Source organism: Zootermopsis nevadensis, unplaced genomic scaffold, assembly GCF_977971745.1.
Source record: "Zootermopsis nevadensis isolate Lab colony 2312 unplaced genomic scaffold, Znev_1.0 Znev_ptg000013l, whole genome shotgun sequence".
NCBI classification, from domain to species: domain Eukaryota; kingdom Metazoa; phylum Arthropoda; class Insecta; order Blattodea; family Termopsidae; genus Zootermopsis; species Zootermopsis nevadensis.
In genome coordinates, this window is record NW_028259145.1 from 5,450,023 (window position 1) to 5,470,020 (window position 19,998).

Below are 19,998 nucleotides of genomic sequence, written 5' to 3' on the forward strand. Positions count from 1 at the left end.
GATTCAGTGTGGGTCCGCAGAAGTCAAAAGTTCAAACGCCGTTACTCTGTTTCATTTGATGCTTACCACCACAAAAGGCACTACTACATACTACAGAATGATTGAAAAGTCAAGAAACCCTTTCCTGACACGTGTTCTATTTGGGGGAAAAAAACAATGCTTAATAAGTGTTCGAAATGTCCACCGTGTGTCAGCGATGCCAGGTTGTGTTCGACAACGAACACACTCGTTGCTCCCGTGAAAAAGGCCATCCTCGCACTTCGACTGTCGAGAGACAAATGACGGACTTGAGCGAGCAGGCTACAACATCACGTGACTGCGTGGGATCGTGTATAGTCAGAGCGATATAGTTTGTTTATTAATCAAATCGAACTGTATCGAACCTCAACCATCAATAAGAATTTTAATATGGTTTGCGTGACTTTTCCAAATTTATCTTGACATACGTACAGAATATTAAACAAAAGAAGGTAGAATTCCTACGGCAAGGGATGATTCCAACACAGGGAAACAAATGACAGCACACAAAAACGCGACCAGATACCCACGCACCAAGGCGAAACCGGGTCAACGTTTTCAGCACGCTGATACTCGCGCAGTTGACTGGGACCGGACACAAAAGTGTCTGATCCCTGGCATTTCCTGGAGTCCGCATGACTGGGTCTTGACAGTCGGATGCAAAAGGCGACGGTTTGGTTAGCAAAAAAAAAAAACTAAGAAAGAAAGAAGACTGGAAAGATGGCTGTCCTGGGGGTTACTGCGCCGTGTAGAACCTCTGAAACGTCGGCAAAACTTCCACCAGACTACAGGGCAACATAAAGAATGTCCCACGAGACACATACCAAATCTCATGTGGTTATTTGTTGACTTATATTGAGTGAAAAACGTATCACCACGGGTCAAAATGTCAACCATTAACGTTTTTAAATGAAAAATCATCTACTGCTATTATTCTATCCTTGTGTCACCTGCCAACCTCTCTGCATTTATGAGTGTCATTGAGTTCCGCATGCCTGGCCACCCCAATCGCCAGACTTAACACACACGTCTATTTCTACACGTGGGGACACGCGAAGGATTTGTCGAATCAGGAGAAATAGGAGACACCCGAGATAACCTTTACGACGCATCAAGGACGGTGACGAAAGAGTGAGGTGAGTAACACGTGCTGTTTTAATGCGGGCTCGCGTGTGCGAACTGCAAGCCGCTTAAGTAGCACGTCATGTCGCAAGGCGCGCTGAATGTAAGTAGAAAATCATTCCTGTGCAGCTCATTTAATTGTTTCTCATTAAAAATAACCTCGTTTAATTTCCAGCGTTTCTGTGAGTTTTGCTTCACTTCCGTCTATTCAAAACGAGCCCGTGAATACCCACCAGTAGCTTAGCAGACAATTTTGTGGGACACCCTGTAACTTTAGGTAATCTTATGAGTTGTTTTATTTTTAGTATGGTGTGTTGTTTTGTTGTGTCTCATTGTTTTTGTTGTGTCTTATGTTTTTTTGGTGTCTTATTGTTTTGTTCTGACTCATTGTTTTGTTGTGTCTCATTGTTTCTGTTGTGTCTTATGTTTTTTGTTGTCTTATTGTTTTGTTCTGACTCATTGTTTTGTTGTCTCATTGTTTCTGTTGTGTCTTATGTTTTTTGGTGTCTTATTGTTTTGTTCTGACTCATTGTTTTGTTGTCTCATTGTTCTGTTGTGTCTTATTGTTTTTGTTGTGTCTTATGGTTTTTGTTGTGTCTTATGTTTTTTGTTGTCTTATTGTTTTGTTCTGACTCATTGTTTTGTTGTGTCTCATTGTTTTGTTGTGTCTCATTGTTTTGTTGTGTCTCATTGTTCTGTTGTGTCTTATGTTTTTTGTTGTCTTATTGTTTTGTTCTGACTCATTGTTTTGTTGTGTCTCATTGTTTCTGTTGTGTCTTATGTTTTTTGGTGTCTTATTGTTTTGTTCTGACTCATTGTTTTGTTGTCTCATTGTTCTGTTGTGTCTTATTGTTTTTGTTGTGTCTTATGGTTTTTGTTGTGTCTTATGTTTTTTGTTGTCTTATTGTTTTGTTCTGACTCATTGTTTTGTTGTGTCTCATTGTTTTGTTGTCTCATTGTTCTGTTGTGTCTTATTGTTTTTGTTGTCTTATGTTTTTTGGTGTCTTATTGTTTTGTTCTGACTCATTGTTTTGTTGTGTCTCATTGTTTTGTTGTGTCTCATTGTTCTGTTGTGTCTTATTGTTTTTGTTGTCTTATGTTTTTTTGGTGTCTTATTGTTTTGTTCTGACTCATTGTTTTATTGTGTCTTATTGTTTTGTGTCTTATTGTAGGACCACTGCCACCGGGTAAAAACCCATTTGCAGTCAAATAAATAATAATAATATGTAGAGGCTTCTGTTACCCTCTTAATGTTATAGAAAAAGCAGCCCATCCATAAAACGTCTGTAGTAACTGTCATCAAATTACATGCTTTCAGGTCACAGAAAAATCGCACGTTTACAACACGAACAGCGGATCTCAGGTGATTGAAGACGGCTCAGAACTCGCAGCGTAGCAACGCTGTATCGTTGACGCGGTAAGATGGGGATGCCCTTCCGAGGCGTTAAAGGCTGTGACTTGACGACGCAACTTCTATTTGTAACTTTACAAATCACGATCTTTTTAAATTAAATTTCCGTCTGCACTTAATCTCAGATCAAAAGGAATTCTTATGTTACTCCTTGTCTGGCTGCCATTCGAAGATAAAACATATGGACTGAGCGTATTTTAAAACAAATTGTCAATAAGAATATTTGGGTATAAGAGATATGGAGAAAATTATGAGATCAATTAATAATTTGTAGTATTTAACTGATATAATTGGGACGATTAAATTAAGGAAGATGAAATGGGCGCGAAATATAGCAGAACGGGGGAAAAAATGTGGTATTCCATAAAGTGAGGGGTTAATTTCATCAGCTGAGAAACATTTCAAGATACGGCTGTGCACTATTTAAATCAGTTCCTTTTTTTTCAAACTAGTACGAAGTGGCCACTGAATACCATGATTGGCCAACCATAAAACTTGTATGTATGGTTTCGTAACGAAAGTGGAATCCCGCAGGTTCAACAAGCCATGAAAGAACGAAGCAGGCAGGTCTTTTCTGCAAAATCATGCCGGAGGAGGACGCGCGCTATCGCAGTGAGCCGTCTACAGTTGGTCGTCGATCTCGGTTTCGCGTCGCAGCGATGCGTGGACGATAAATTGATAAAGAACTCTCGGCCCGTGAGCTTCAGTAATCCAGAACCGTCCCTTCACAACACGCCTGATTAATGCACTACGACTTTTGTGACCTAATGCGCTTTCGAATCCTGAGGAAGACACATATTCAAATTTCGACTAAATTTTATACTTTAGAAATTTCTAGAACTGTCATTTTATGGAAACCGCAAGTTCATCCCCGTGTTCACAACAGCCCGCTCAATGTTATTCCCACTAACATTCAAATGCATTCATCACGAGACTTTAAGTATCAAAGACAACAAGAAAAGTGATGACTGTCTTCTGGAATGTTGTTCCTTCTAGTCCAGTGGAAATTGACCGACGTTTCGGCGGTACTTATTGCCGCCATCATCAGGGCGACGAAGGCGAATACACGGCCCAACATCCCCGTCGACAGCATTTTTTAAATAAATTTCTCAAAAAGGTTAAAAAATTGTCCATAGCTCTGATAATTTTTAGATATCGTGAATTTTCAACGAAGTAAGATGTCTACAGTAATCAAAATCTGGGTTCCACAAAGACTGGTAATTTCTTGATCAACTGTTAGCCTCTCTGGGACCCTGCTCCGTGTAATTAATTCGGGAAGACGAATTTCTGACTCTATGATACCCTAACGACAGGTTTGCATCTGCGATAATTGAACTTCAAGTCAAAATGAAGCGTGCAAAATCACAAAGAACACATTCCAAATCTTGTCAAACGCATTCCAAATGACGTTAGCCTTTCAGGGGCCGACATTTCGACAATGACATTTTCGTGTCTGATTGCGTCCGTCCGTATTCAGAAGACACTCCTGCTAATTAGGTCCACTTTTGCCATAAAATATCAACTAACGGAGAGGGCGATAGTGTTTTATTCCGCGAATTGTTTAATGACGCCTACTTTACTGCATGCCGTCACAGTGGCCGCGCGGTCTGAGGCGTGGGCCTTGAGCCGCTTGGTCGCTGGGACCGTGGGTTCGAATCCCACTCAAGCCATGGATGTTTGTCCGCGTTTTTCCTGTGTACAGGTAGAGGCCTTGCGACGGGCCGATCCCTCATCCAAGGAGTCCAACCAAATGTCTAATAGATCAAAGCCAACGAAAAAGTTGGAACCCGCAGATGCTCAGACACTTGAAGAACGGGTCGTATACGTATCTTTACTGCATATGGAGGTGGGTTTGACTGTGAACGATTTAAGGCTCCATTTCCAGTCGACAAACCCCCTGGGTCTCAAAGTGAGACTTCACGTACCCCTTATAATTAGGACGTAGTTTTTATTCAAAATGCGACAAGGTATTTTTTGATCTTGTTTGAAAACGTGTTAAATAAATTACCTCACGTCTCCTCAGGTTCAGAAGTTCTCATTTAGGCCAGTGGTATTCAACCTTTTTTGTTCGCGTACCCCCATATATAATTTCCCTTCAACTTTGTACCCCCAAAGTTGTTGGTGTATAATTCAAGTTATACATAGTATATAATCTACATCTAAATTAAATAAAATAAATTAAATTACTGATTATTCAGTGTTTATCATAAAATAATATTTTCTTTTTAAATTTCACGTACCCCCTAAGATGTCTTCGCGTACCCCCGGGGGTACGTGTACCCCAGGTTGAATACCACTGATTTAGGCTAAGGGGATAAGACAGTATTTACCATTAAGAAGAACCACGGAAAACGTCGGTCAGGAAAGATGGCGTTTGCCTTCGTGTCGAATACAAACCAGTCTCAACCGCGACGTTCTCTTGTCGCGTCAAATGCACCCGCTGTTCGAAGTGCCAAATTTTGTGGTAACGGTGATGAACATGACAAAATAACAGGTAGTGACTAGAAGAATTGAATCATCTGTCGCTCGAATGGTATGCCAGGAAGATGATAACCTGGAGCAGTGTTCCGCATCACGTTTCACCCGCGACACTCCCTGATTTGCCAAAGACACGTGACATAATGTCGCCTCACGACAAGGACCATAATTTCCGTAAGAATACAGGATTACAGGCACATGAAAACATTTACACACAAAACTATGAACGATGAAAGATGACAATTGTCTTCTTCTAACTGCAATTTGAGAACAAACAATTTCTTATAAAAAATCGCGGGAACACCTGAAACCTCGTGGCGCTTCGATACTGGAATCGTGGGTTCGAATCCCGCTATAGCCATGAATATATGTCCTTGTCTTTCTCAGTTGTTCTGTCCCGTGTAGGCTGAGGCATTGAATCTGGGCAGATCACGAGTCTAAGGAGTCCCGCCAAATATAAACTAAATTGATTAATAATTTCAGTGCTAATTCTGAATTGGAACGGGTGACAAGGCCCAAACGTAAGATTTCATGGTGATTATTTAGTTTTGTGAAAAGCATATTTATTATTATTTAGTGTTCCGTCTGAGGACAGGTCCATATGAACAGGATCCTTCCATCCTTTTCTCGGACTGGGACCTGTTCATATACGTTCTTGGCAGATGATCCAGAAGTGGTTTGCCATTGCCTTCTTCTGTGTGTGAATGGAGTAATTGTTGGGATGCCACGGAGAAACCGGGGAAGAAGCCCCCGGAGGAAAACTCAGTGTTGCCTAGACCACGGCCTTGCCCAACACAAGTTATAAATTCGGGCACCGCCGGGAATCTAACCCGAGACCCCAGGATTACAAGGCCAGCGTTCTAACGGCCAGACCACCAATCTCTGAGGACGCAATTCTCTTCCGTAGGCCGCCAGGAAGTCGGGTTGCGACCTTCGACTGTTTGTATTCTGTTCCAAGGCCGCGACTTTGACTGGGTGCGACATACACGTTGGCAAGTGTGAATTGTCCCCCTTGCATACATTATTACGTAATTGGCGTCATTCTCATTAACCTCCTCTATTTCCTCTGTTTCAAGGTTTACGAAATGTTTTTGGGGCCGAGCACCCCTGAAAAATCAACCTGGGAGTTTTCCAAACTTAAATTTTAAAATTACAATAACGCACGAAAGATTACAATACTTCGTTCTCATATAATTCACTCATCACTTCTTTGTTAACTGTATGTATATACTATTAGCTAAAGGGAACCGATTTACTTTCAATTAAAGAAGACCATCGTTTTGATTATTTGAGGGATTTACCAATTCAACAATGTGTAATAAAATCTTGTTATGGTACGTCATAAAATGCAGATCTCTAGAACACGAAAACTATTTTTATGGTGTCTGCTGGGATCTCTAGGGCCCGTTAGAGGCCGCAGACAGTCTCGTCCCATCGCAACAATGCATTAAGTACAAGCCTGTAACTTCTTGTAACAGCCACCAGTTGGCGAACGACGCGTTCTCGCTGATTTGTTTTGAATGCCAATAATCCAAGTCTGTTTGTCTTTTACCACGAAAAAACATGACAGTGTTTCTTGTGTTTTTCTTTCAAGGGACTGGTGAAGTTAGTGTTGTGCTAACAGCTGCAGGTTGGACACGGGACTCATGCGGGCTGTGTGTTCTTGAAAGTACCAGTTACGCTCGTGTCTCATTCATATAACATCGTCCAAGAAATCGGCAAACATTGTTCTATGGCAGACACAGAAAGAGAGGAAAGAATGAAATAAATGGGCGTTTGCTGTATTTTTCATCATCTCAAGACAAACTCACGGCACTATAAACAATCCAGGTACAAGAGTAAAGCACGGGTCCTTATGAGCTTTTACTTCCATTTCTCTCACCCCCCATGGATATGTTTTAATTTACAAAACCGAGAGTTGCAGTACGACTGTGTTTCGTAAGAATTCACTTTAAGTAATTTTTAACACTCTACTAGTGTGAATAGTTTGTTTCAATGTTTAAATTCAATCCAATATAACGTATTTTATTTTATAATTAGCGGGATGGTGCACGGTAGAAGAAACAGCCAGTACCACAGTTGCACGGCTTGTGCACGTGGCGATTTGGAGTGCAGTACTGTGCTGTCCAAAGAAAAGTTAACAGGTGTCCGTGTCTCAACTGTGATTTCTCGACGTCTAATTTGTGTTTTTCAACAGAACGGATAGTTTCGCTTGTGCCAAACGAACACCGCGCGCGCGATTAGCAAATATTGCAACGCTTCACTCTTGTATCTGGAACCGCCATAGAAACACCGCCACTGCAAACACAGGGGACTGACCAATTAGCATCTGGATGTTCTACTCATGATACTCCTCTCGGCTGGGGATCCAGCTATCATAATTTTTTCGTAGTTTTCCTCAGACCCTCGATCCAAATGCAAGAACTGTACTTCACAGAGGTGTTCGTCGTTTCCCGCTTTCTTCCTAACCCTACACGATGTCTGAATTTGAATGGCCTGATGGAATAACTAAATAAAACCACGACAATTCCGACAGCAGTAGCCGTGCCGGATTTAGTCGTCGATCCCGATAGCTCGGTCACTGTGATAGTGGTTTTAAATCCCACTTATTTATTTCCTCATGTGTTTTGTGGTGCCCCGTGTACGTACAGGCCAGAGTCCCAACAGATGGCTAGAACGACTAACAAGTGATTATGAAATGGGACAGGAAGTCCGAACAGTGAGTGAAGTTCGGGTGTAACGCGTGGACTTGAAAAACGAATGGTTTGGCTACGAACATCTCTTTAACAGACTGCTGCTAGTACCGTGTGTGCGTGCTTGTATGCGTTCGGTGGTCTGACAGTGCGCCACTGAACCAGACGAGATGTGAAATTCTCCAGTTGATGACGTGCGAGCAAATTGAATTAGGACGTAAATATGATTTTATAATAAAAGTGCCAGGCCCCTGCTTAACAAGCTACTGAGTAATATATTGTGTGGTCGGTCCAGACGAAAACGTGGCCACTGAGCGTGCGCCACGAGGCATCAGAACGTAAATATGATTTCATTACGAACGAAAAACCCCGCGAGGGAAGTTTTATATTTATGCGCATGTTGGTAAGTGCAGTTCCGAGAGAAATTAATCAGTGAAATGGGTTACAAGACGGCTGTGTCAAAGTTCCATATTGGGAACGGAGGCAGATAAAAAAAAAGCAAGTTGTCCTCACCTCACCCCCTGAGAGCGTGGGCATGCACAGTGCACGTAGAGCAGCTGCCATCTTCCCCTCCCCACACGTTGCTTGGTAACGGGCCCGCTCGACCGCACTGCTGCTACTCCGCGCCTTCCCATCCCAAACCTCCTTTCTCCCCGCGTCCCTGCTCGCGGTTCCATCCCTCTGGCCGCGGGCGGGCAGCGATGTCCACCCAACCCATGCAGGCCTGCCTGCCTGCCTGCTTGGCCAGAGCAAGCAAGCAAGCTGCCGGTGGTGGGCCAAGGGGGGGGGGGGGAGGGGGGTTATTGATCGGACAAAGGACCTTCGCTTTCCTTCCTGTCTGTCTTTCCTTCGCGAAGCACTCCCCAAACTGACCGCGTTCAGCTTTTACTTCCCTTCTGGATCCAGTCAGAGTCGCGAGTGAGTGACGCGCTCTTCCGCGCAGCTGAACTTTTCCAACTTTTGTTTCAGCCGCGCCGGAAAGTTTTTAATAACTTTACATTACGAGTGAAAGTGTGCGTGGTAAAAAGTGCTCTGATTGGTCGTTGTTTCGCGCCAATACGAAACAGTGGGTGGAGCTATCGAATTATCAGCAGTATTTGTGAATCAACGCACATAAGTACCATAAAAGAAGAAACGAGAGAATAATTTTAAAAAACAAAACAAACAAAAAAATTCATAAGGGGAAAGTTATTTCTCCGGGAGGAGGTGTTCGACCCGGCGATGGCCACGAAGGGCATGGTCTCCGTCAAGAGGCCTATACGACAGTTGTCTGTGAGAGAAAAACTGGATGCCATTCAGCGAGTGCACAATGGGGAATCCAAAGCGTCCGTGGCCCGAGACATCGGGGTGCCGGAGTCCACGTTGCGGGGATGGTGCAAGAGCGAGGACAAACTCAGGAACGTAGCTCGTTCTTGTGGAACTCCGGAGTCACAGCATTCCGTGGAGGAACCAGACAACAAAGACATTAGCAAAAGCGTAGGAGTGGGAGAACCGGGAGTGGGAGGCGGAGGCGGCGGCGGCGGCGGTGGAGGAGGAGGAGGAGACGACGACGTCACCGATGGCGGACCATCTGATCGGAAGCGAACGCGCCAGGAAGCAGAAGCGAACCACACCAAAACTCCCCAACCCCAAACTCAACCCCAGCCCGAACTCGACGAGGCCCTATGGTTTTGGGTAAAACAGCAGCAGCAAGTGGGACTGTCTGTGAGTGCTGGGCAGTTGTTGGGCAATAAAGAGGCTACAGACCTCAACAAGAATGGTGTGGCCGATGGCAGTTGGTTCTGGCGATGGTATAAGCGTTATGGGTTCTCCCAGTATCCTGATCCCCTCCAACAGGTGACCAAGACAAAGGTACAAAGTGAAACTCTGACCCCAGGACTTCAGAAAGTCAATGGCCACTCAATACCGGTTGCCAATAACGCCCGATCAACCCTGGACAGTGTGTTGTTGAATGTAAAGGACAATAACAATATAAGAAACCCAGGAAAACCAGAGGAATCTGATGACGATGACGAGGAGGACGAGCCACCAGCAACGGCAGCCGAGGCTGTCAACCACGGAGAGAAATTCCTTCGCTGGCTTGAATGTTGCTCTGACCCCAGTGTCACCGCCATGCAGATCTTGCAGTTTCGGTATCTGCTCAACAATGTCCGTGCCTGCGCTGACCGACGAGCCAAGCAAACCAAGACCAAGACACGTTCCAGGCGCAAGTAGGTTTCAACTTACCCCCCCTCACCCACCCTGCTGTCAGTGTTACCATCTACAACTGTACCTATTGTCAGTACTGTAGAACCGAGATATGTTTACAGGTAATAGTTCAGCTTTAACTTGAAAATGAGTCCAGCACAAATACCAAGAGATCCCTTATGTCAAGATTAGGATACTGTATATTTTTTAAGAGAAAAAAATGCCATTCCTTTTAGTTGTATGTATTATCCATCCAAAAATCAGTATTTTTGTTTCAAACTTGTAGGTGAGATCTAGCAAAATGCCTGACCCCTAATACTTATTTCAGACTGAATCTTGCAGAGGCCACATCCATAATACTAAATATTAAAGACTCTGTGATTTATTTTTATAAGTGAAAAATAATCACTTACCAGCAGCTGAGACTTCTCTAGTGGCTCGTAATTCAGGTGGTCAGCCACAAAATTGGCGCAGCCCTCCCACGTTTTGAACTCTGGAAGCCGGACGCTAGTCGGCCGAATCGCGGTGCATACCATTTTCTATATAAAAGACAAATTGTTATAAGTTGCTTTGTGTATAATGTTCGTAAGTGTCGAGGTCTCATTTCATTTCTCGTCAGCAGCAAGACGGCGATTGATGATTAAAAAACATTTGTTTTCAGTTGACAAAATGTGATTTATTACATTGTAAGTGATTATATGGACTTGTTCCCAGTGAAAATAAATCAGGGACCCAGAAAGTAATGCAACTGTAGATTGGATTTAAACAAACATGACCTTGTTTCTTGCTGTAGTGTTTGGTTGAAAATTATGGTGACAGTGATGCATAGAGGATGGCAACTAATCATAAAAGATAAGGGTAACTGTGGCCTCCTATTTACTTTGTTCGCTGTTACACAAAAGTACATGAAGTTCCAGAAACGTGCTGAAAAGTTTTGGGGTGAGAAGTGTCAGGCGAACAACAAAACTTATAATTGCATCCATAAACTATAACCATCACATAATGGCGTGTTTTGATGCATAAGAGTAACATGAATTACTTCAAAGTCTGAGTGATCAGGCAGTCTGCGACAGAGCAGAATTTCTCTTACATCTCTTAATTTTTATGCAAAATTCTTGTGAGTCTTACCAAATAACATGGTATTAACTCCTCCCACTTTATTTGTCAGAGAATAGTGCATCGCTCATGGATGTGTTACAAGAGATTGTCCACCATGGATCATATGATAAGTGTGTTGAGTAAATATCATCGCTGGATGTATCAGGTCTCTTGAGAACAGAACATGTTTTATAATGTGGTCATATTTCAGGCTAGATTAAATATATTTTTTATTTAAAATCTTTAATTGTGGAAGAATTTTGTACCATCTTGCTAACCTACACAAAATTATGTTTACGTAAAATAATTTTCTACCGAATGAATGTGCATTATTACTATTACTGACTAAGAATCATAGCTGTCAAAAATTCTACACTATTACATTGGTAAAAAATTTAGATGCATACTTGATTATTTCTGAGAGGTTAATTCTCATACATGAGTGTATAAGTGAGTTATTCCATGTTTACTCCACGAATTCTATCCGTAAACTTTTCTTCTTCTTTATTACGCCGTCTCCTTTACAGGAGGTTGGCGACATTATGAACAGGATCCTTCCATCCTTTTCTCGGACTGGGACCTGTTCATATATGTTTTTTAGGCAGGTGATACAGAAGTGGTTTGCCATTGCCTTCTTCTGGAGTAGTTGTTGGGATGCCACAGAGAAACCGGGGAAGCCCTGGAGGAAAACTCTGTGTTGCCTTGCCCAACACAAGTTATAAATTCGGGCACCGCCAGGAATCAAACCCGGGACCCCAGGATCCGTAAACTTTTAGTGAAGCTAAAATGTTTTAAGCTTACAGCTGTATGTTTAGAATGGTAAATTGCAAGCAGTCACAGAAAGTTGACCTTAGTTGTCCCTACAAAAATAATACATTCACAGCAAATTTTTAAACGTAATTCATTTAATACAGCGCAATCATTTGATGTTATTACCAGGTGCATATAACACAAACTGTTGCACCTTGGATTAACTTTCAAAAAGTGAAATTTCAAAATTTTGACAGAGGCTGAACTACAGCTGCATACACAGTATTATGATTTACTGATACAGCATGATTCTGTAACAGGAGACATGATGCAAACAAGGCAAGTGGTGGGAGGGTAGAACTGGTTGCATAAAATTGAGTGTTTATAGAAATACAAAATGTTTCTGAAATTTCTGTTAGCAGAAAACATCCTGATATGAAGATGACTTCTGGGATGTTGACTCTGGAGTGGGTCAATTAACCCAAAGACCTCTGTTGGTCTTGCATGTTTAGAAACGGTGAATAGGAGGCTACACAATTACTTGATGCTGATATTTAATTGCATCAACTAACAAGGTCTGTTATTTCATGTTGATAGACTTTGGTAAGAGCTGAAAGTTCCAAATATAGGATGTTATGAAAGAGACAAGCTGTAAATTTATGGACCAATGTAATGAGAATTGCTGTCATCTGTATTATGATGCTAAGAAGACATGTACGTGGTTACCAAAATAATGTTCGTTACCAGTAGCCAGTATGATAAAGATGTATGCCATCCTTGGCAACTTTAAACAAGAGAGAGACAGAATAGCTAGTCAATGAAAGTAAATACAATCTTGGACTCTGTGGTAATGGAATTCATTCCGAAGATAGATATAGGAATAACAGATAAATGGAATCATGAACTATAGGGCATACTTAACACATATGTTGTTAAGAGGTATTTTGAAAGTGTATGGTTGGAAGTTGTGTGATGTATGCTAGACTGTGTGGTGTTTGGATCTTGTTAAAGTGTTTTAGAAATATTCAGAATTAGGAAATGAGGAGTCTGAAAATGCTGTTTCTTGAGGGAAGGGGAAAATTACTGAAAATATGAAAAAAAAAACATTTATGCAGTCAGTTTTGTAAAGCGATTATAGGTTAATTGAAAGCATTTGTGTGCATCTAATTTTAATGAGAAAGGATTACTCTGAACCTCTGAACATTGCAGTATTTTCTTGAATCACAGAAAACTTGGACATACGTCACATTCTAATTTTCACTGATGTCATTTCATTAGGTAAACTAGAAGAGATCACCACTTTCATATTCTCATTTTACTGAGTCCAGAAACATTCACTACTTTTTCAGAACACATGTTATATGGGAGCCAAAAACCACAAGTTATTTTTTATTTTTTGTAATGAATTTTCTAAGGAATAGTACCATAATAGACGTGAATGACGAGACAAAATTTGGATGTTGGTGTAAATAAATCTTAATAAAAACAGTCTCCCATTTTCTGTATGGACTATTTACTATTCAGCTTACACAGGGAGTGTTTTTTATGTCAGTGGCAGGGCAGTGTAGCATCAACATGCGACATGTGGCTTCAGTTGGCACAAACATGCGAGGCAAAAACTTAAGCAAGGACTGAATTCCCAATAATTCAATGACATGGCAGCAGTAACTTTTAATACTTACTAGCAATCATGAAACATTTGTTTGTTTTATTTTTTAAATACATTGATGAATTCATTTTCCAAATAAAGAATTATTTACGCTGTTTTTTTAAATGTTGGGTTGCGGACTCAATTCCCTCGCTTAAGTATTGCTATTAGCGACTTAACTGGTATTGACAGGGGACTGTTATTGCTGCTGAATAGTGGACAGTAATAATATGTCATAAAAATCTGTCTAGCAAATTAGCTGATAAAATTATCCCGCTATACTGGTTACTGAACTACTCAGGGGAAGATTAATGGTGTGTGAGGAACAGGGTATGTAGGAAACAAAATAATTATGGGATGAGAGCAAATGCAGTTCCTTGTCCATTTGACAAAACCCAGTCACATTTACTCAAACGAACACGTAGACGTAAAGTTACGTTTCATGTATTTTACCAGACATACGTCTCTTTCATCCGTCTATTTTATTTTATCTGGGAACAAGTCTGTAGGAACGTTCGTATTGCTTTGTAACACTCTATGAAATAGTTCGTAATTTAATATTGCCAAAAAAAAGAAGGGAGATTTAAATATATACATATATATATTTTCTACTCACATGTACAAATGAATATCACTGTTCCCTTTAGTAGAATGTTCGTAATTTTATGTGTAATAAAGCCATATAAAGTGTACATCTGTTGTAATATGTATGATACCATGTTCACAGGTTCCATTATTTTGTAAAATAAAAAAAGTCTGAACTCTATTTTTGTACTTGTGTCTTTGCACTAGGATGTTCAAGATTTCAGACTTGTGTTTGCTGATGGAGATGTCGTTATTGATACAGCAGCAGTCATGTTCAGAAGAAACGTGAATGTCAGTTTACGGAACATTATGTAGCCTACTCCTTGTGGCCTTTTTAGTTCTTCATTTGAACTTATTTTTATGTTTTTTCAAACAAAGTTTAAGACATGACACTTTAGCGCAAAATATGGTGTGAGATATTTCATTTAGCTAGTCTGAGAAGAGTGAGGATACAGAATGATTTGTAATTATTTAAATGAAAAATTCATGAAATGCAAATTGTTTGCTTTACATAAACTTTGACTTCAAATAACATGCACGACCATAAAATAGCTTCATTAACTTCTTTAACCTTTATATTTTTAAGAATCTCTGTATCGTATGTGCCTCTTCGTGGTGAATTAGTAAATTAAGCTGTTTTCAGAATGAGGAAATACAAAACATTTTGTGTGACTTTGTATTCCAACTGGCGATCTTCAATGCCATTAAAAATACAGAGGGTAAAACTGAATAGTGTAATATAAGAACAGCTATAATCTTTTTGAAATAAAAATGAATGTGATGCAAGAATGTGGATAATATGCAGCAGCTCTGGCTTTTAAATTTTTCATGTCAGAATACAGAGAAGGATTGTGATTTCAAATGGTAACTTTTCCCCTTAAAATTACCTTTCAAATATTTTTGCCTTATTCTTAGATAAATGTAATACATGTATAAAACCGTAAATTCACAAAAGGGATATGACGTAAACTGAAATCAAATGTACCAGTATGCAATGCTACTGTCAATGAATTTGTATTTTTATAATGGATACAGTGAAATCACTTTCATTATTAGACTGGGCGAGACAAATTTAAATGAAGATTTCTGTCTTCTGGGTTGTTGCGCTGTGTAGTCTGGTTGATGTTAACCGATCGCCCTGATAACGGAGACAGTATAACCTCTGAAACGTTGGTTAACATCGACCAGACTACACAGCGCAACAACCCAGAAGACAGAAATCTTCATACTCACTGCTGTGAAAACATCAAATCTTACAAAAATTTAAATATTTAGGATGCTGTTTTGCTGAGACTATGATAGATTTTGAAAATAAAAAGACAAACATTCTTCAAAAGAAGTAATTTACATTACAGTAAAAGAATATGTAAAAATACGTATTATATTGCAGTGTTAACTAATTAGACATAAGTTTTAACCTGTGACAGTCACATATTTTCCTCTTTCAGAAGTTTAAATTAGTTCCGTGTACAGAGATGTTTCAAATTTTCCATACATATACTCAGAATGCGTGCAGTTTATCTGTTGTTAATCTCTGCAAAATATGGTCTCTTACTGTCCAGAATGGTATCTGAAAATGGGGCATTCGGAGTATGTATTAGGATCCGAATGATATGAACTAACAAAGGGAACAGAGAAAAATACCTAGTATCGAGTGACATAATTTGTGCATGATTAAATTGATGAGAAATTAGTAAGTCATACAAAACTGTGATTGGTAAATCATGGGGGTTCTCAACCCATGAACCACGAACAGCCTTCCCATGTTTTATGCAACCTGTGTACATTTTTTATAATACTGTGTCATCTGTATGATGAAAAATTAGAACATTAATTTCTGATGAACAGGCCTACTCGGAGAGATGGATGAAATAACAACAACAAAAATATTGATCCTGATATTGAGAGATTAATGAAATGAAAGTTACAGAATGACAGAAAAGTCATGCATTAAAAAATTTATTGACGGTTAAAATTCAATATAATTTAACTGGATTAATAAACGCAAAATATCGCTGTGACTATACAAGAACCCGTACAGATCATGTCATGTTGTAACTTGCTCGTGCCAGTCTGTCACTTGTCTTCAAACAGTCTTAGTGCAAGGATGTCTTTTTTTTTACAAGTACAACAAGCGTTTATTGTCGAGCAGTACTTGTTATCTTGTTCTTACTTAATATGTCATAATGAGTTCGAGGATACAGTTTCTGATTCCACTGTGTGAAACAAATTGACTGTATCTTGTCTGGTAAACCATTTCCATGACACAGGAAGCGTGCATGAAAAAAAGGATTCCAGTCAACCTCCAGTGTTAAGTGACGATAGTTTGGACAATATCCGTCAAACATTGTTATGCTGCCCTACAGAAGTGTAAAGTAAAGTTTGTCCCGCTACGTGCCATACAGGCGCTTGGGGTGAGCGGAAGTATAGCTCCTCTCTTTCTTGACCTCGGCACTAGATGGGGGTGAGAGGTCAGCATCACGCCCCGGCCGGCTTTACCCCCAGGAAAGGATCCTGGTACCCATTGTAGAGGAGGCTGGGTGGGCCCCAGAGCCGGTCTGGACGCAGAGGCTAGAGGAAAAATCCTCTGCCCCCATCGCGGATCGAACCCCAGCCGTCCAGCCCGTAGCTAGTCACTATACTGACCGAGCTATCCCAGCTTATCCTACAGAAGTGTACATAAGGCAAATAGAATATGTCCAGGAATAGGTTGCATGACTTTTTGATCATTCTGTATGTCGGACATCTCGGTAATGACTGATCTTGTTAAAGAATGTTGTGAGTTATATGACAAGCTGTTCTGCAAAAAAGTTTGTAACATTTCTAAAAACTGCCATAAACTTTAAAAAAAATTGTTCTTGCAACAAAAAAGGGGGGAATGTGGTCCCGTGTCTCCAAAGGATGAGAGGCCCGGTATAACAGAAATATACTGCATAACAGGTAAGAGGGTAATATTAAACTTGATTTAAGAGGTGGCAACTATGACTCCTTGGGACCATAACGCAAGATTGAACATTTGAATAAGTATTGATTACAAAAGCATAATTCTTGTACCTATAAGTGTGTTAACTGCAATCAGTTAACATTTAACAGTTCTAGTTATGTGATATATAACACATATAATTTTGGTTTTTAGCTATAGCCATGTCAAATGTTGATGGTCATCCATTTCTGCAAACACTACAGTTGCCATCTTTACCCTGAAGGTGGCAAATGCAATTTTTGTTAAAACACTGGACAACTATCAACATTCTACGTGGCTGTCACTGAAAACCAAAGTAACACATTGAACTCCAATTTCAAAAACCTAAGAACTGTATATTACCTGCAGCCCACATTCATTTTGAGCGGCCAGAAAGAGAGGTCTCCGATCTTTATGAACAAAATGATACTGTCTTCTGAAGTTTTCAGTGTACCACAGAAGCAGCTTCTCCTTGTTGCTATTCTGGACATACGAGAGCGGGTAGTGCTTCCACCTGAAAATAGACATAATATTGTAGTGGTTACATTTGAATCAATCCATTGGTATACTCTTCTGTCTTCTTTCTTTATTACTCCGTCTCCTTTACAGGAGGTTGGCGACATATTATGAACAGGATCCTTCCATCCTTTTCTCGGACTGGGACCTGTTCATATATGTTTTTTAGGCAGGTGATACAGAAGTGGTTTGCCATTGCCTTCTTCTGTGTGTGTGTATGAGTGGAGTAATTGTTGGGATGCCACGGAGAAACTGGGGAAGCCCTGGAGGAAAACTCTGTGATGCCTAGACCACAGCCTTGCCCAATACAAGTTATAAATTCGGGCACCACCGGGAATCGAACAAGGGACCCCAGGATTACAAAGCTAGCGTGAGTCTGTCTACTACTAAAACATTTATGGACACTGAATTCATACATCACAAATCAAATGCATCAAGATTGTCAACATTTTCCATGTAGGTATGCACATCTGTCCAATAAATAGGCCCAACTACATATTTCTTCTATCACTTGGTGATGTTTTAAACACATCAAAGTATCTAATTTTGCTCAATTGGACAGATCTTTAGCAGCTGTGAAAGTGAAAGTTAACTTCAGTGTATTCATTTTAGCCAGTTAGGCCAAAGAGGCCCTTGCATCTTAAGTTTTAATTCCTGATTCTAGAGAAATTCATATTTATTGTATACAAAGTTTACTAAGCAAGAAAAGCTTCTACTTCCAAGAAATGTTTATGTAATACACTTCTGAAACCACAAGAAAAATTAAGAAATGGCAAAATTATGAATTTTGCAAATAAATTTTGTAAACTAGAGCAGGAATTAAAAAATATCCCTGATAATACCCATTACAATTAAACCCTGATGTATCAACTTAGTGGAATAAGATGCCCGTAAAGCGCAGTCATAAGATCAAATAAATGTATACTGTAATTATCATAACAGACCAACTGACACTAACACTGGAAGGGATGATGATGAATTATGATACTTGTATTTTGAGTACAGTCTGATAGATCATGCAAAATAATTTGCAGGCAAGTGACTTAGTTCAGTAACATGCTACACCAAACTCATCCAATCAGGGCACTGTAGCCATAAGTGTCAACAGGGCTTTCGCCTGACATCCAGTTTTCACAACTATTTATTTATGACCATACTCACTGTTTCTTCCTCCAAAACTTAAAATATAGGCACTTTGTTTGCTGTGCATGTTACTGGATGAAGCCACTTCATTAACTGGTACCTATTAGAATTTGTTGAGACACTTTTCAGCAGCAAATAGCAAGGTTGAAGAAAAAATTAGGGCTTGATTTGGTAGGGATAAAGAGGGTATGAATATGTTCAACACTTACATCCCTTCTAACACTAAATTTTGTATTCTTAGCATGGTTTGGATTGTGATCTATGTATGGAAAGTGTACAAATCAAGCCCTGGAAAAAACATGTGAAGGTTATATATAAACAAACATACTGATCTATATCTGGGATTAGCTGTTGTGGCCAATACAGTTTAATATGACCAAGTTTTGATGCTATTCTCTTCAAATGTTTTTCTTTTATTTTTTTACATCTGCCACAAGGATCATATTCAGTTACTTTCTCTTGTTGCATTGTCTTGCTAGCGGAACGAGATAACGAAACTCCAGAATGAGGTAATTAAACATGAAAATATGACTCCTGGGTATCAGATCTTGATGAAACGAAAGCTCGGTTGAAGGAATCAAACTGTATTATCGAAGGTGACAGAACTGTATCACTTATCTTTGAATACGAAGGCACACTTAGCAGTGGTTTATTTGCCGATGCAATTGTTTCTTTTGATGTAACTTAAGCTTCCGTAGAATTCACGGAAGTAGAACTACTCTCGATTACAGACGTTTTGATAGCTAGCCTTTTTGTCCAGCGACTTTATGGAAATCATAGACGAATGTGCCACTTTTGTATTTTATATTTCTGTATGAGTAATCTATTTCCTCACTCGACATGATTAATTTCTAACAACAAATGGTAATAAAAATACAATCTCCCTACTCACTATCAATTATTTGTTATATCGATCGTGTCTTCCAGTTATTCGGATTTTAGCCATGAAGACCATCCACAGAACCAAATCATTATTGTGGATATGGAAGCTAAACAAAAAACCCATTAAGCTCCACAGCCATATGGAATTTTTTACAGCACGAAAAAGCCGCTTTACATTTCATAATTCTCAGAGGGATACAAAACACAGATGACTTAAAATATTAATTTCCATCATATTCAGGAAGGCATTCCTTTGTACAAGAATCGTGAGCTTTTGGAGCATACTCGATAGCAAACCGTTCTGCTCCGATCAAAGTTGTGTGTTTGTACTGATACAATTGAACTCTAGGTTACATTCGATTGTAAAATATTGTGTGCATTTCTGAGGAACAACATTACTTAATATGTGTACGAGTTTTAAATTACTTATGGGTTGTGTTCCATACTAGGAAAGGTGAAGCAATTGAAAAGAGGGCGTGGCAAACCCTAACCTAATATAACCTTC

General features: G+C 39.9%; 2 protein-coding genes across 5 annotated transcripts in view; one reads left to right on the forward strand and one right to left on the reverse strand.

Moving 5' to 3' along the window:
* Window positions 1-19,671, reverse strand: part of lobo (coiled-coil domain-containing protein lost boys) — a 140,398-nt gene extending 120,727 nt beyond the window's left edge. For 3 of the 4 annotated variants that reach the window (XM_087348475.1, XM_087348473.1, XM_087348476.1), the window contains exons 1-3: window positions 18,940-19,453; window positions 17,316-17,466; window positions 10,323-10,448 (exon numbers count right to left, since the gene is read on the reverse strand). In XM_087348475.1, coding sequence (XP_087204601.1) covers window positions 10,323-10,448; window positions 17,316-17,466; window positions 18,940-19,079 — 417 coding nt within the window. In that variant the 5' untranslated portion in view covers window positions 19,080-19,453. Of the gene's footprint in view, window positions 1-10,322; window positions 10,449-17,315; window positions 17,467-18,939; window positions 19,454-19,503 lie in introns of those variants that run through there. The other variant, XM_087348477.1, reaches the window with a different exon arrangement.
* Window positions 7,110-14,171, forward strand: danr (distal antenna-related). Its single transcript, XM_087348837.1, has one exon. It carries the CDS (start codon window positions 8,944-8,946, stop codon window positions 9,934-9,936), a length of 993 nt encoding a protein of 330 aa, XP_087204963.1. The 5' UTR covers window positions 7,110-8,943; the 3' UTR covers window positions 9,937-14,171.
* Window positions 19,672-19,998: the final 327 nt, after the last annotated feature.